Genomic DNA, 15,469 nt, shown 5'->3' with positions numbered 1-15,469 from the left:
CCCTTTAAGAGTATCTACTGTAGCAAGTAGAACTGGCATTTTTTTTCTCCTCAGGAGTACATAGTCACCCCTGTAATCTCTTGCCCCCCTAATGTCTTTATGGAATCTTATGCAAGATTCTGTAAGTGTTAGCTTTTCTTGACTAACCTTGCAGTACTGAATTACAAATAGAGCAATACCCTAGTGGAAGAACATTCTTAGAATCTCTAATCTGTACCCCCTGCCACCCTGGATGAGAAGCCAAATCATAGTTGTCTCTATAGTTAAAAAGAGAGCCAGTTACTCCTTTAATGGTATTTTTTTTGTTTATAGGTAAATTTGATTCATTGTGTGTATGTGTGTATGTCTGTATGTGTGTGTAGGGGTTTGTATGTGTGTTTTGGTGGTAGGAGAGGATCTCTCTCACACATCTCCCCCCCCCAAAAAAAAAGAGTTTAATGTTACATCATAGTAACTTAATAGGCAGAGTCTAATAAACTTCTACCACTATATGCCAGCAGTTTTTCTTGGAGTTAATTTTTAGTGTAGGTTAGATTTGTACATTTTGACTTAGATGTCATGATACTTTTTCCAGTAAATTCTTTGCAGAAAGGCAGCATAACCCTGACCATATCTATAGATCACATTACCACTATTCTTCTGTTCTCAGGTAAATCATTTGTACATGTCATTATATATTTATTTGGTTTTTTTCCTTGCTTCATGCTATCCTGATGCTGAGACTTGGTATCTTTCAAGGTGGAACAGTAAGATGCTTCCTACTATTGTTGATTTTTTCCTTACCTGGTCAAAAGGTGGGATTAAGGGATGTGTGGAAGAGGCCAACACAGAAGAACTAGAGGAAGTGGCAGATGTGTAGCTTATGTATACTTGTAGGCATCAAATTCAAAATGTGCATTTATATTTGTGCAAAGTGATATTTAAATAAATGAAAATAACATATATACATATGTATCAAAGTGAATTTTATGCTACAATGCAATTTCTATTAGCCATAAAAAGAAGATAAAATGGCGAAGACTAGTACCTGATTTAGAGGTATATTGATTTGCTTAAGGAGAGCTTTCACTGCCATCTGGAGCTCATAGAAGAACAATTGCATGGGGCAGTCAGAAGTATGATCCACACTTTCCATAGATTCAGAGCCAGAAAGCTTTTGGATCCATTCCCACTCCTCTCTGTGTGTTGAGTCAAGTTAAAATTAGAAATATAACAAGAGTTCAGAACACAGCTCAAAACATTTTTAGTGTATATGTCCAGAACCTGGATAACCAATTTTTTGATGGTTAAAACTCAGTGAAATTCATGAAATTTGAACTTTCTACCACCCAAAATGAAGTTTTAAAATATGTTTTTTCCCTAGTTTAAGTTTAGTTCAGTTATCAGACCACATATATCTCAGAATAGCAAGTCTGCTTTGCATGAATCAGATTTTGAGTTTAGACCTTGGAAATATTTTATAGTAGTTCCCCAACTGTCTTCACCTCTCTTTCCCTGAAGATCCCTTGTAAATTCTAAGACCCTGCACTTTACCACAGGGGTGTCTGCTGGTTAATTCAGCAATTGGGTAACCACAGGACTCTGGTCCAACACAGGCAGCAAACCACATGGCACATTTCAACTCTGGCCTGTTGTAATCGTGGGGACTATTTTGGTTTCTTTCCCCTTCCAAAAGCTAGAAGAGAATCACAAACAGGAACTCCAGACAATTCCAATAAAAGGAACCAGTGGACACACATCACTGCTTCCACCCTCCTTTCGAACCAGTCATCTTTGTCTTTATTCTGCATGCTCGATAATCCTTCCTAATGAACTTTTCCAAATGTTATGCAGAAGGGAAGGGAAAAGAATGGTGGTGGGAGGAAAGCACATCTGGTTTGTCCCTCCAAAAGCTACTCTTCAAAAAGAGCTTGAAAAGATCAAGGTAAATGCCTCTGGGACAACATTGTTTTCACAGGTATTTAGCTGTCTGAGGGCAGTTTCTCTTCCTTCCAACTGAGCAGGGTGCAGTCATATGCTCTTAAGAGATAAGCCAGAGAAGAAAGGAAAGTTGTCTTCTTTGGACATGCAAAGAGAGGAGGTGCTAACACCTGTTCCCACTCTTGTGAAAAACCTCTGAAGACTTTCTCTAATAGGTTATATAAGCCTGGGCTTCAGTTTCTAGGTTAGAAAATTAATTTGATTATGGTAGGATAATCTTTGATTATCATCCAAAAATATTCTCTATCTGCCTATCTCTTTAAGCTGACTATGCCTGTAGATGTAGTTGGTTTTCCTGCTTTCGGGATATTTTTTTCATTTCCATTCCTACATTGGAAAATACTATGGGAAAGCTACCTTTTGTTCTTAAAAGACAATAAACAAGCAAGCCCAAATCAAATCCTACTTAAAGGGAGAATCAGGTGGTATTGCACTCTGTTAAGCACACATATTATCAAGTGCAAGGACCTGGGTTCGAGCCTCCACACTGCACTTGTAGAGGGTCCACTTCACAAGTGGTGAAGCAGATCTCAGGTGTCTTTCTCTCCCTCTCTCTATTTCCCCATCTTTCAATTTCTTTCTATCCTAATAAACATTAGAAAGAAAAAAATCCTGTTTTAATCTGGTCAAACTGTTGGCTTCACAGATAATTGAGAAATATTTGAGAATCTGCTTACAGACTTTTGCCCTCCTATAACAAATATTGAACTGTGAGGATTTCTGCCTAGCATAAATATATACAAAACCTAATATACGGGTTAAGTGCACATGACACAAAGCTCAAGGACCTGTGTAAGGATCCTGGTTTGAGCCCCCTGGCTCCCCACCTGCAGGGGGGTCACTTCACAAGTGGTGAAGCAGGTCTACAGGTGTCTATCTTCCTCTCCCCGTCTCTGTCTTCCCCTCCACTCTCGATTTCTCTCTGTCCTATCCAACAACAATGACAACAATGATAAGCAACAAGGGCAACAAAAGGGAAAAAATAGCCTCTAGGAGCAGTGGATTTGTAGTACAGGCACCAAGCCCCAGAAATAACCCTGGAGGCAAAAACAAAAACAAAAACAAAAACCCTAATATAAAGGACTAGGTTGCTTAAATAGCATATGTAATAAAATTATAAAATAAGTTACCAGTAGGAGTACCATGAACTGTCTACCACTAACTAATCAGTTTAGTCTTTTAGGACAGTGGGGGATTGATCTGGCAGAGTGAAGGCTATAAAGATCTAATGTAAAAAATGAAACTTGGCTCCTTGGCACGCGAAAGTTTATTGGTATAACCACTAAAAGACTGAATGTAGATCTTAAGACATATCTAAAAACTGGATAGCCAATCCACCAATAAGCCAGTTAGCCTCTTGGGGAAACTGGAGATAATGAATGTTCATTGTAGAAGTGTCCAGCAGAGGGCAGACTTAAGGTCTAGGTATAGTTATTAAGTGAAAAATGAAAAATAGGGTAGCAAGTGAGTTCTTTGAAATTATCTTCATCATTATCATTATCTCCATTGTTTGCAGGTAGTATTTAATAAGTATTATTAATGTCATAGTTAATAAACTCTACTTTAGGGATTGCTTTTTTATATAGGATAGATAGGAATTGAGGAGGGTGAGTACTGGTAGACATGGAAAGAGAAAGACAGACAGTTGAGGATTTGCTTCGCCACTTGTGAAACACCTCTCTTACAGGTGGGGAGCAGGAACTCAAGTCCAGGTCCTCATGCATAGTAGTGTGTGTGCTTAACCAAGTGCACCACTGCCCAGTTTCCTAGGGATTAAGTTTTAAATGACCAGATTGGAATTGCCCTTGGTTAAGCAAATTCACAAGTGTCACTAAAGTTTGGGAATTTAATGTGTGATCTTTGAAACCTGAGGAATTCTACAGTACTTTTTATCTATTCTATTTTTTTTCCCCATGTTGGAAACAATTCAGTTCATTATAGTAGACTTTCAGAGGCCTACTAGGGCTAGTTGTAAAGCTGAGCTAGATTACCAAGATTGGGCAACATTCCCAAAATTAACAGAGTAAATCACCATGATGCCAAACCATAGAGAAGTTTCCAGGAGCACAGCCCTTGTTATTTCTTTTCTCCCCTAGAGAACCATAAACTATATAGGAAGCATGCAAAGTCCTCACGACTGAGGAGTTACAGGTGAGGAGAATGAGGCCAGCACTTTTTGTTTGTTTGTTTTCCAAGATTAAGGAGAAATCAGTTATTCAAGCATCCCATTTCTACAAGGGATATTTAAAAAATGATTATTTTAAGTCTGTGAAGTAAAAAATTATTAGAAGTAGCAATGCTACAAGAAAAGTGCATCGATTGATTAACCATTTAATGTCAGTGATTGCACTATGTATAATGCAGACAGGAAAGTGAAAAGATTGTATCCTTAAGTGGCATCACTTCTTCTACTAACCATAAGTCTTTATCGTACCATTCAAGCCTAGTTATGCCTTTGTTGTTACAGTATGTTGTGCCCTGGTGACCGCTCACCATATAAACTATACTGGGAAGTTACTTCTGTTTTCTTCTGGCTCATTAAATGCATCACTGGAGCCATAGTTTTGTCACAAGAAAAACCCAACTTTCTGACAACTTACTTGGAAATGTTATAGTTTTCACGGATCTTCACATGGCAAAGAATGTTGGGCAACTTCTGGGTAACAAGAACTTTGATCTGATCCACAGAGCTACACAGCTTTAGGTAACCCAGATACAATCCAGGAGAGAGACGCTGATGACTCCTTTTATGATAGGCAAGAATATCCTGTAGGATCAGAGCACAACAACAAATATATATATATAACATATTCCATTTTTAAAACATTTTTCATTTTATAGGTGGACCAGATTATGAGTTCAAGGAAGTATAGGCAAGAATATTCAGCTAATAGCTTGTTTAGACGTGTTCATAACTACCCAATTTATTCTAAGTATTTATTTTCCTTAGATTTCTGTCCAAGGGTAGGTGTATGAGGGTGTGCTTAAGAAAGGACTGATTCTGTTAACAGCAGGCACTAAAGAAAAGTAGACTTTATGATTACTGTCTTTGGGGGTTCTTAATATTTATCTAGGGAACATAGAAATTTGCAAGTACAGTAGCAGTATTACAAGTCTCATTTTAGGATACTTGAAATCAGAAAGCACATTCTAAGTGATACCATTTAAAATAGGAAAAATTTATGATAAGTAGGGAAAGTATTGAACTGATAATTTATCTTGAAAAATAAAATCAGACTGGGGAAACAGTCTACCAGCTATGGTGTGTGCCTTGCTAGGTGGATAGTCCAGGTTTGAACCCTGGCACCACATGAGAGAAGCCATGGCATTGGAGGAAGCCTTGGCACTGTGGTCTATCTCTTTCTCTTTCTCTTTCCTCTGAGTGAAAAAGTGGTCTGGAAGTGAAAATCACTGATGATTGAAGAAAAAGAAGGGTGAAAAGAAGTAATAATTTCTATTTCAGATTTGAGAAATGAAACCAAATGCAGGAGTGGCTAATGAGCAAAGGAAAAATGGAAGCACTCAGGTCAACAGATCTTGAAGGGCTGATCATACAGACAATTTTGTTTTCTGACAACAAAAGCACAGGATGCACAGACCAGGGAGAATTCTCTAGTTTAAAAGTACCCAGTGACATGGACACTAAGGCTCCTTGATGTACAAATAGGTGTAGACACTCTCTCTCTCTCTGTCTTCTCTAAAGACTAGATACAATGCAACTAGGCCTGTCTTTAAAACAGGAAGGACAGAAACACAAGATAACCCTAGAGGTTAAGACTGTCACCTCATTGATCTTTAAGGAAAATGAAAAAGAGCCATCAACCAATCAATTTGAAGTTACCCAGGAAATTCTGAAGCATTAATTTTGTGAAAAGCTTATCATATAGGCAATCTAGACTTCTGACAATAAAATAAGAGGATCAACAGACCAGGGAGAAGTCTCCAGTGTAATGTTTCACTAGATGATCTACAAAAAGAATCTCTATCTCTTACTTTACCTAATTAAATAAATAATTAATTTTAAATTATTTATTTTTATATTACAGAATTACATGTTGACAGGGGTTTGAATCCACACCATTCCCACAGCCGGAGTTCTGAATCTTCAGTCTCCTCACTGCAACCCACCACAGTTCCCCTAAGGTTGTAGATATGGGCCAACCACCATCTCTACAACTATCTGTCTGCATTTATACATAGTTACCCACCTTTTTTCTGTTTCAGTCCTCTCTTTCTCTCCAAGACACTCATGACAACAAAACTACCTCCATATGTCCCTCTCCTTTTCCTTTTGTCTCTCTGGGTACTGATGGAGCTGGAGTTTAGAGCCCTCTTATCTTCATCCTATCACTTCTCCCCCACTGGGAGTATGGTCAATCATTTACTTTGTTAAGCTGAATGTTATTTGGGTTAAAAAATTTGTTAATGGTGGAGATGGTGTGACTATAATGAGTGGTGGCCCAACTGGGACTGGTTCTGGGGGACAGTCTGTTAAGCTTATTTATTGATGTTCCAGGGATGCATTGGATCGACCTTCTCGTGGTGCATCCCGTGAGTACCCATTCATTGGGGAAACTGACGATCCTTCCTAGCCGACCGAATTCACATGGATCCCAGTCACTTTCAAAGCCAGCAACAAGCAGCTCCTGACAGCTTTCAACCTGACCTGTTGACTGGCTATGGAAGAAGGGCAAACGCTAGAAGAAGAAGAAGAAGAAGAAGAAGAAGAAGAAGAAGAGGAAGAGGAAGAGGAAGAGGAAGAGGAAGAGGAAGAAGAAGAAGAAGAAGAAGAAGAAGAAGAAGAAGAAGAAGAAGAAGAAGAAGAAGAAGAATTGATGTTCCAGACAAAAAAATGAAGAATATGTGTATCGAATTTGTGGGTCCTAAATTTGGTGTGGTTTTGACTTTCTGGAAAATAGTAATAAAGTTCTGAATGACTCTGTGCATTGGAAAAATAAGCCTATCATAATCAGGTTTGAAACTTAATAAGAAAATATGCTTGTAAAGACCCAAACCCAACAGTGCAAGTATAGGATGGGTGTAAGAGAAAAAGTATGTGGGGGGTCAAAACTGACCACAGATAGAATGTGAGTTAAGAACATACTGTGGTTATGTAAAAACCAATACCATTCTGGAATGGAGTCATTGACTCTTTAATTCAATTTTTAAGTCTATTAATGATCATCTTCTGTGTTTTCCTACCTTAACATAGAATATTTAGGGCCTTGAGAAATGCTTAGGGAGAGAACAAAGCTATTTGATCCACATAACCTGATAAATACAACTAAGAATTCTTATATCAAATAGATGTGGGTTATATATTGCATAATTTGAGATCCAATGAGATTGGGTATGTTCAGAGTGGTATAGCTATAGACTTGATGTGATCTTTAACTTATATTTCTAGCCTCTACTTCCACTACAGATATTTTTATTTCTGTTGTATCTTGTCAATATGAATTGCTTTTTCTTTTGTCAGACATGATTTTAAATAAAAATCTCCCCTTAGGAGATTTTTATTTAAAAAAGTTTCTGCTCACTCATGAAGTCCCTAATTCTGCCAACCTTTATGAGCACCTACTGTGTATCAGAAACCTGCTTCTTCAACTTTCCTTCCTTCCTTCCTTCTTTCCTTCCTTCCTTCCTTCCTTCCTTCCCTCCCTCCCTCCCTCCCTCACTCATTTCTTCCCTCCTACTCTCCTTTCCACTTTCCTCCCCTTCCTTGTTTTTTTTTTTTTTCCCCCACTGCCTTTCTCCATCCCCCTCTCACCTTTGTCTGATAATCCTTTTTTTGTTTTCATTTTGTCTCCAGGGTTATTGCTGGGGCTTGGTGCCTGCACCATGAATCCACTGCTCCTGGAGGCTATTTCCCCCCCTTTTTGTTGCCCTTGTTGTTTTATCATTGTTGTGGTTATTATTATTGTTGTTATTGGATAAGACAGAGAGAAATGGAGAGAGGAGTGGAAGACAGAGAAGGGGAAAAGAAAGACACCTGCAGACCTGCTTCACCCTTTGTGAAGCAGCCCTCCTGCAGGTGGGGAGCTGGGGGCTGGAACCAGGTTCCTTATGCTGGTCCTTGCACTTCCTGTCATGTGCACTTAACCCGCTGTGCTACCATCTGACCTTCCAGATAAGCCTGTTTTATGCTTCACAACTCAGCCAAATGTTATCTCCTCTACAATGCCTTCCCTGAAATTTTTGATGATTTTTTGTTGTAATTGGGCTTCATTGCTCTGGGCTAACTTTCTACAAACACACACACACACACACACACACACACACACACACACACACACTGGGCTAACTTTCTACAAACACACACACACACACACACACACACACACACACACACACACACACACACACACACACACACTAGTACCAAAGCTTCCTCTAAAGCAGCAGAAGCTGAACTTGAACCTGGACTGTTTACATGGCAAAGTAGTCCACTATCCAACTGAGCTATTTTGCTGTCTTTCCAGGTAGGATTTAATAACTGCTTTCTTTATGTGCTCATAGTGCACAGTATAGCCATCAGACCCTAATTTACTTCTATCTTTTATTACCTTGACTTATTTAGAAGCCTACCTTCCTCATTTAAACTCCTTGAAAACACAGATTTTGACGTACTTGCTTGTTTTCCTTGTAATACCTTTCCTGGGAACTCATTGTTGCTGAAAAAGGTTTGTTAAATATGACCTGAGAGTTCTAGAGATGATGGAGTTTGGGGCTGAGTCTCTGGGAGAAGATGTGATTAGCATGGATATATCCAACTATTTGTCATTGCTCAGGCATACGAAGAACTCCTTTCAGGAATAGTTCATAGTTGCCTTTCCAATACCTATTTTTGACTTGCTGGGTAGAGAGGGGAAGTTGAATAAATCAGGGGTAGGAGATATTATAAAATGGTAGCTGTTAATCTTTGGGGATTACATACTATGTGAATTGCAAATGATTTTAACTTTCTCAGTTATTTTTTAGAATTTTATTATAAAAGGTTATTCAAAATTGTGAATTTCCTAATTGTCTTTAAAAATTGGTAAATATTTAAACAGTAGCACTGTCTTCCACTATAATTAGCGGAGGCTGAACTGGGTGGCACTTTGGATAGAACAACAGTTCTCTAGATTACTGTAGTCTGTTACTTGTACTTCTTTTTTTTTTAAAAAAAAAAAACAACTGCAGTGAGTACCTCCCTAATACTTCCTCTCCACTTTTCCAAGCTTTGGGTCCATGATTGCTCAACAATTTGTTTGGCTTTGTATGTTAACTCTCTTTTCAGTCACCAGGTTCCAGGTGTCATCAGGATGCCGGCCAGACTTCCCTGGATTAAAGACACCACCAATGTGTCCTGGAGCTCAGCTTCCCCAGAGACCCATCCTATTAGGGAAAGAGAGAGGCAGACTGGGAGTATGGACCGACCAGTCAACGCCCATGTTCAGCGAGGAAGCAATTACAGAAGCCAGACCTTCTACCTTCTGCAACCCTCAATGACCCTGGGTCCATGCTCCCAGAGGGATAGAGAATGGGAAAGCTATCGGGGGAGGGGGTGGGATATGGAGATTGGGAGGTGGGAATTGTGTGGAGTTGTACCCCTCCTACCCTATGGTTTTGTTAATTAATCCTTTCTTAAATAAAAAAAAAAAAAAGAAAAAGAAAAAAAAAAAAGAAACTCAAAATCAAAAAAAAAAAGAAAAAAAAAGAAAAAAAAAAAAAACAACTGGGAAATAATTCATATACCATAAAAGTCATCCTTTTAAAGTGTGAAATTCAGTGGATTTTAGTATTTTCACTACTATTACACTGTTGTGTAACTGTCACCAGTATATAACACCTGGCCACTTTTATCACTTTAGAAAGAAGCCTTGCATTTGTTAGCTTCCATTCCCCAATTCCTCTACGCATGTCCGTAAAACCACTTATCTGCTTTCTATTTTTGTGAATTCACTGATTTTGAATATTTCATATAAAAAAATCATACAATAAGCACCATTTTGTATCTAGCATCTACCACTTCATACAACATTTTCAAGATTCATCTGTTTTAATATAGATTAGCACTTCATTTTCATAGCTGAACGATATTAAACTATATAGAAAGAACACATTATTTACCTATTTATCAGTTGCTGAAGACTGATGTTATTTTGATTCCTTCACTATTATAGTTTTGTTATGAACATTGATGAAGATTCTTATGTGAGTCTAGTTGTTTCTTGTGCTTAATCTAACTGGCTTATTTCTGTTGATCTTTTCACCTCCTGTAGTTTTTCAGTGTGCATATTATCAGATGATTAGAGGTAGAAAGAGCAGGAGTTCTCTGGAGAAAAGGTAGAAAAGGGCAGAAAGAAAGTCTGGAGGCAACAAAGAGTATCAGAGGAAAGCAGAGATGATAAAGAATAGAGGATAAATGTTACCAATTTCTCTAGTACCAAACTGTCATGGTCTAAAGGTTCACATTAAGGTAGAATGGGAAGGACACAAGCTCGAATCTTTGAAGACTTGTGGTCTACTTCCAGCTATGCTGTATTTTGATTAGTAGACTGGACAGAATAAAATCATCCACTTAAAGGATATCCTAGATGTAGCAACACAGTAGAAACTTGGAAATATATAAATGTGAGAGATTAAGTAATAGAAAAACTTCATCTGTGAGACTTCTGATGTATTTCTATTGATTAACACTGGATATGTGAATATATTACTCTTCATATGCCTACCAAAGTTCTGCTGCTATTATATCAAAGCTATCCCATTACATATACCCAAATTAATCTCCCTATTCCATTTGATAACCACCATAGTTTTCAGTCTAAGAGGCCATTTGATAATTAGCATTTTTGAAAGTTCATTTGTTTCAGTTATTTATATTCTATATATGAATGAAACCATCTGGTAGTTGTCTTTAATTGCCCTTTTAATTTCACTCTATCTATATATCTATCTACCTCCAGTTCTATCCATTTTGTTCTGAAAGGCACAATGCCATCTTTTTTAATAGAAGAGTAATGTAATTTCTTTATCAACTCATCCATTGATAGGCATTTAGATTAACTTCATATCTTGGCTACTGTGAACATGCTGCCATAAACATAGGCATACCTATATCCTTTCAAATATTGTCATGTCCTTGGAAAAATGCCTAATAGTGATATTGCATAGTTGGGAAATAATTTCCATTTTTTACTGCGGGGACTTGGTGCCTACATAATGATGCACTGCTCCTGGTGCATCCTTATATTATACTATATTATATTATATTATATTATATTATATTATATTATATTATATTATATTATATTATATTATATTATATTATATTATAATCTCTTTTTTATTTTATGGTAGAGAAACAGGGGTAAGGGGGAAAGAAGGAGAAAGAAAGGGGCCACTTGCAGCACTACTCCACTACTCATAAAACTTCTTTCCAACAAGTGGTACCAGGATCTTGAACCAATGTCTTCATGCTTAATAACATATATGCTCTACTGGTTGCACCACTTTCAGCTTCCTTTTTTCCTTTCCTCCTTCCTTCCTTCCTTCCTTCATTTATTTATTTATTTAATTTTTATATATTTTCCCTTTTGTTGCCCTTATTATTTTTTATTGTTGTTGTAGTTATTATTGTTGTTGTTATTGGTGTTGTCGTTGTTGGATAGGACAGAGATATCGAGAGAGGAGGGGAAGACAAGAGGGGCACAGAAAGACACCTGCAGACCTGCTTCACTGCTTGTTAAGCGATCCCCCTCCAGGTGGGGATCTGGGGGCTCCAGCTGGTCCTTGCTCTTTACGCCACTTGCGCTTAACCCATTGCACTACTGCCAGACCCCCTCATTTATTTATTTATTTTAAAATTATCTTAATTTATTTTTTGGACAGAGGCAGCCAGAAATTGAGAGGGGAGGGTAAGACTGAGAGGGAGAGAGATACACCTGCAGCACTGCTTCACCACTTGAAAAGCTTTCCCCCTGCAGGTGGGGACTGGGGGCTTGAACCCGGATCCTTACACATTATAACATGTGCTTTCAACCATGTGTGCCACCACCCAGAGTCACTTTTCTTTCTTTTTTTCTTCTCTTCTCTTCTCTTCTCTTCTCTTCTCTTCTCTTCTCTTCTCTTCTCTTCTCTCTTTCTTTCTTTCTTTTTTTCTTCTCTTCTCTCTCTCTCTCTCTTTCTTTCTTTTTTTCTTTAACTTTTAAAAGGGATCTCCATGTCATTCTCAATAGGGACTGCACTAGTTTCTATTCACACCAACAGTTTTCCAGAATTTTTTTCTGTAAATCCTTGCCAACACTTGTTTCTGATCTTATTTATTTATTTGCTACCAGGGTTATCGTTGGGGCACTTCAGTGCTTGCACTATGAATCCACAGGTCCCAGCAGCCATTATCCATCCTTTTTTCCCCTTCCCCTATTTATTAGATAGGACCCCTGAAGACCTGCTTTACTGCTTGTGAAGTATCTCCCTTGCAGGTGGGGAATGGGAGCTTGAACCAGCTTTCTTGCACATAGTAATGTTTACACTCAACTGGGTGCACCAATGGCTGGTCTCCAATCTTTTTGATGTAGGCAATTCCTTTGTGATTTGAATTTGTATTTTCCTAGAATAAGTGCTGTTATTTATAAAAATAAGAACCTACTTTTACATGTTTGTATGTATCATCTATATATCTTTGTAGAAGTATCTGTTCAGATCTTTTACCCACATGTTTATTTATTTATTTACTTATTTTAATTGTTGAGTTATATACTTATTTAGGCATTTTGGATAACAATTCCTTGTCAGATATATGATATGCAAATATCTCTCAGTCTGCCTTTTAATTTGGGTGGTAGTTTCTTTAGATGTGTAAAAAGCTTTTAAATTTGTTGTAGTCTATTTGCTTATTTGTTTGTTTGTTTATTTGCCACTAGGATTATCTCTGAGGCTTGGTGCCTGTACAATAACTCTGCCATTCCTTGTGGCCATATTTTCTTTCTTTTGCTTATAGATACAAAAAGAAATGGGAGTAGAGAGGGAAGGAGAAGGGGGGGAAGTGGAGGAAGAGGAGGAGCAGGAGGAAGAGGAGGAGGAAGAAGATGATGATGAAGAAGAAGAAGGACAAGAAGAAGAAGAATAGGAGGAAGAAGAAGAAGAAGAGGAAGAGGAAGAGGAAGAAGAAGAAGAAGAAGAAGAAGAAGAAGAAGAAGAAGAAGAAGAAGAAGAAGAAAAATGTCGCTTGGGTGGCAGCGGGACGCAGAAAAAGGAGGTTTGGAGCAGAAAGGGAACACAGTCTTTTATTTGCATTGGCACCTCAGAGTTGGGTGAGAGAGCAGCAGTTTGGGCCACATGGAGGTAGCAAAAATGGCCGCCTCACGCAGCAACCTTCCCTACGTCTAATCACTGAAATGAAAGGCAGGCAAGAGAGTGAGGGGCGGAAGAAGAAGGGCTTTTATGGGAATAGCTCTCGTGAGAATGGGAAGGGGAGGAGTAGCCATAGCACTCCAGGGTAGGATAGTAACTCTCATGAGAATGGGAAGGGGGAGGAGTAACCATAGCACTCCAGGGTAGGATAACAACTCTCGTGAGAATGGGAAGGGCGAGAAGTAACCATAGCACTCCAACTATTGTGGGGAATTGACAGTGCCCCGAGGACACAACATGGCGGAACAGGCGCTGCGAGAATGTCCCAACTCTCTCGGGAACTAGCAGTAGCCTGAGGGGACAACATGGCAGATGAGACTGCATCTGCACAGTTTCCCAGCATCTCCCCTTTTCCTTATATCTAATGGCCACAGTATAGGAAATTTAGAGTGGAACAGGCTTAAATGTTTTTAAGGAATGCCGTGCTCTGGTGGGAAGATGTAGGATGTTTTTGTGGGGGAGGCAAGACTTACATGCTGCCAACCTTGTGAGATTTATGTGTTCCCCCTGTGCTCAAACCCTCTGTAGAGAGAGAGACTTACCTGGAGGGACTCATCTCATAGGTTAAGCTCTGCCAGGCTTCACCATCTCCTCACAATATTTCTACATCTTTCCCTATCTTTCTATCTAGTCATTGCATTAGGATGGGTCAATATCTGTAAAAGACTCCATCTGTGACAGAGGAATAGTAGTGTAGGGGTGAGCAGAAACCTTTTGGGCATAAACCTGAATGATATAACAAAACAGGAAGGGACAAGTAGGGGAGCAGTAAGAGCCAGAGTGATGTCAAGGGAAGGCTTGGTGCACAAAGGAACGTTCCCTGTCTCTGGGGGGGGCAAGGGTTCGTAATGAGGGGGCGTTTCCTGCCTCAAAGGGCAGGACCTGTAGGCAGGAGGGCATGGTCCACCAAGCAGAAGGGCTATTTGGCATTGTATAGTCCTCAAGACAACAGTCTGCAAAGTCTATGAACTACTGAGGGTCAGTCTTTGAAAAGCCAGCAGTGTGAAGGGAAGGAAGCTGCTGTAAAATTGTGTAAAGTGTCCAAAGGGTAAGCCAGCAAGTCCAATAGAAGTGTCAGTCCAAAGTAGGTGGCTAGGGGGAGAAATGGCAGGGGATGAAACGCTGCATGAAGGAAGGTCAGCCGCTGGAATTCTGCTTTTCTGTAGAGAGTGAGCTGGAACCGCCAAAACATGACAGACAAAGCAGAAGCAGGAAGGGCAGACAGGCAGTAAGAAAGTTCTGTCCTTGGAGTCTGTGAATCAGGTTCTTTAGGTCATTTCAGGTGACATCTAGGGTTTCGGGGGCTGTGCCCCAGAGGCAAGAGAAGCCCACAGAGGCAGGAAATGTCCTTTAGCTTGATAAGCCTTGCCCACAGAGGCAAGAAACGCCCCCCTCAGGCCTTCCCTTGGCATCATACTGGTTCTTGTTGCTCGCTTACTTGTTCCTCCATGTTTGTGACAGTTTTTTTTTTTTTTCATTAAATGCCTGTACGATATAGGTTTCTGTTCACCCCACACTCCTGATACTATGGTCAATTGGTTAAAAAGAAAAGGGGGAATTGTTGGTATGCTTCTAGTTCTGCTTCTGGGATCCCTTCTGTTACATTGCTTGATGTTGTGGTCTATTTACATGGTCATTCTGTTACGTTGGTTTGGTCTCACTCCCCCTGCCTCCAGGAGATTTTGGTTTAGTCCTTGCTAGTTCGTGCTTCTTCCTTCTCCCTGCCCCCTATCCTGTGTACTTCCTTGGTTTCTGACTCTTCCACCGGAGGAGAGAGAAGAAAGAGAGAGAAGGAGAAGGAGAAGATTGTGATTAGAGATAGCTTAGATTGCGCTGTGTTCCACGTCAATAAAGAAATACTGCTCTCCACTCAGCCATGAGTCCCTGGTCATCTGTCTCCCTCCTGCGAAGCTAGCCCAGCATACTGGCGCCCTGAACTGGGACTGACTTCATCAAGTCTTTTAAATGGCTATATGCTTAGTAGTGGACTATTGGTTTTAGGACTGAGCATCTGTTTGGATGGTGGTTTCTTTTTCTTTGAAGAAGCTTTTCAATTTGATGTAGTTCCATTGGTTTATTTTTGTTT

At 39.4% G+C, this 15,469-nt stretch overlaps 1 protein-coding gene across 1 annotated transcript in view; it reads right to left on the bottom strand.

The window, feature by feature from the left end:
• Nucleotides 1-15,469, bottom strand: part of ANKFN1 (ankyrin repeat and fibronectin type III domain containing 1) — a 198,037-nt gene that overhangs the window by 40,730 nt on the left and 141,838 nt on the right. Inside the window, exons 13-14 of the mRNA XM_060204893.1 lie at nucleotides 4,581-4,747; nucleotides 1,028-1,178 (exon numbers count right to left, since the gene is read on the bottom strand). Of these exons, the coding sequence (XP_060060876.1) occupies nucleotides 1,028-1,178; nucleotides 4,581-4,747 (318 nt within the window). The remainder of the gene's footprint in view (nucleotides 1-1,027; nucleotides 1,179-4,580; nucleotides 4,748-15,469) is intronic.

Source organism: Erinaceus europaeus, chromosome 12 (genome assembly GCF_950295315.1).
Source record: "Erinaceus europaeus chromosome 12, mEriEur2.1, whole genome shotgun sequence".
In the NCBI taxonomy this organism is placed as follows: Eukaryota; Metazoa; Chordata; class Mammalia; order Eulipotyphla; family Erinaceidae; genus Erinaceus; species Erinaceus europaeus.
Note: the sequence above shows the minus strand (reverse complement) of the source record. Positions and strands in the feature narration are given on the sequence as shown.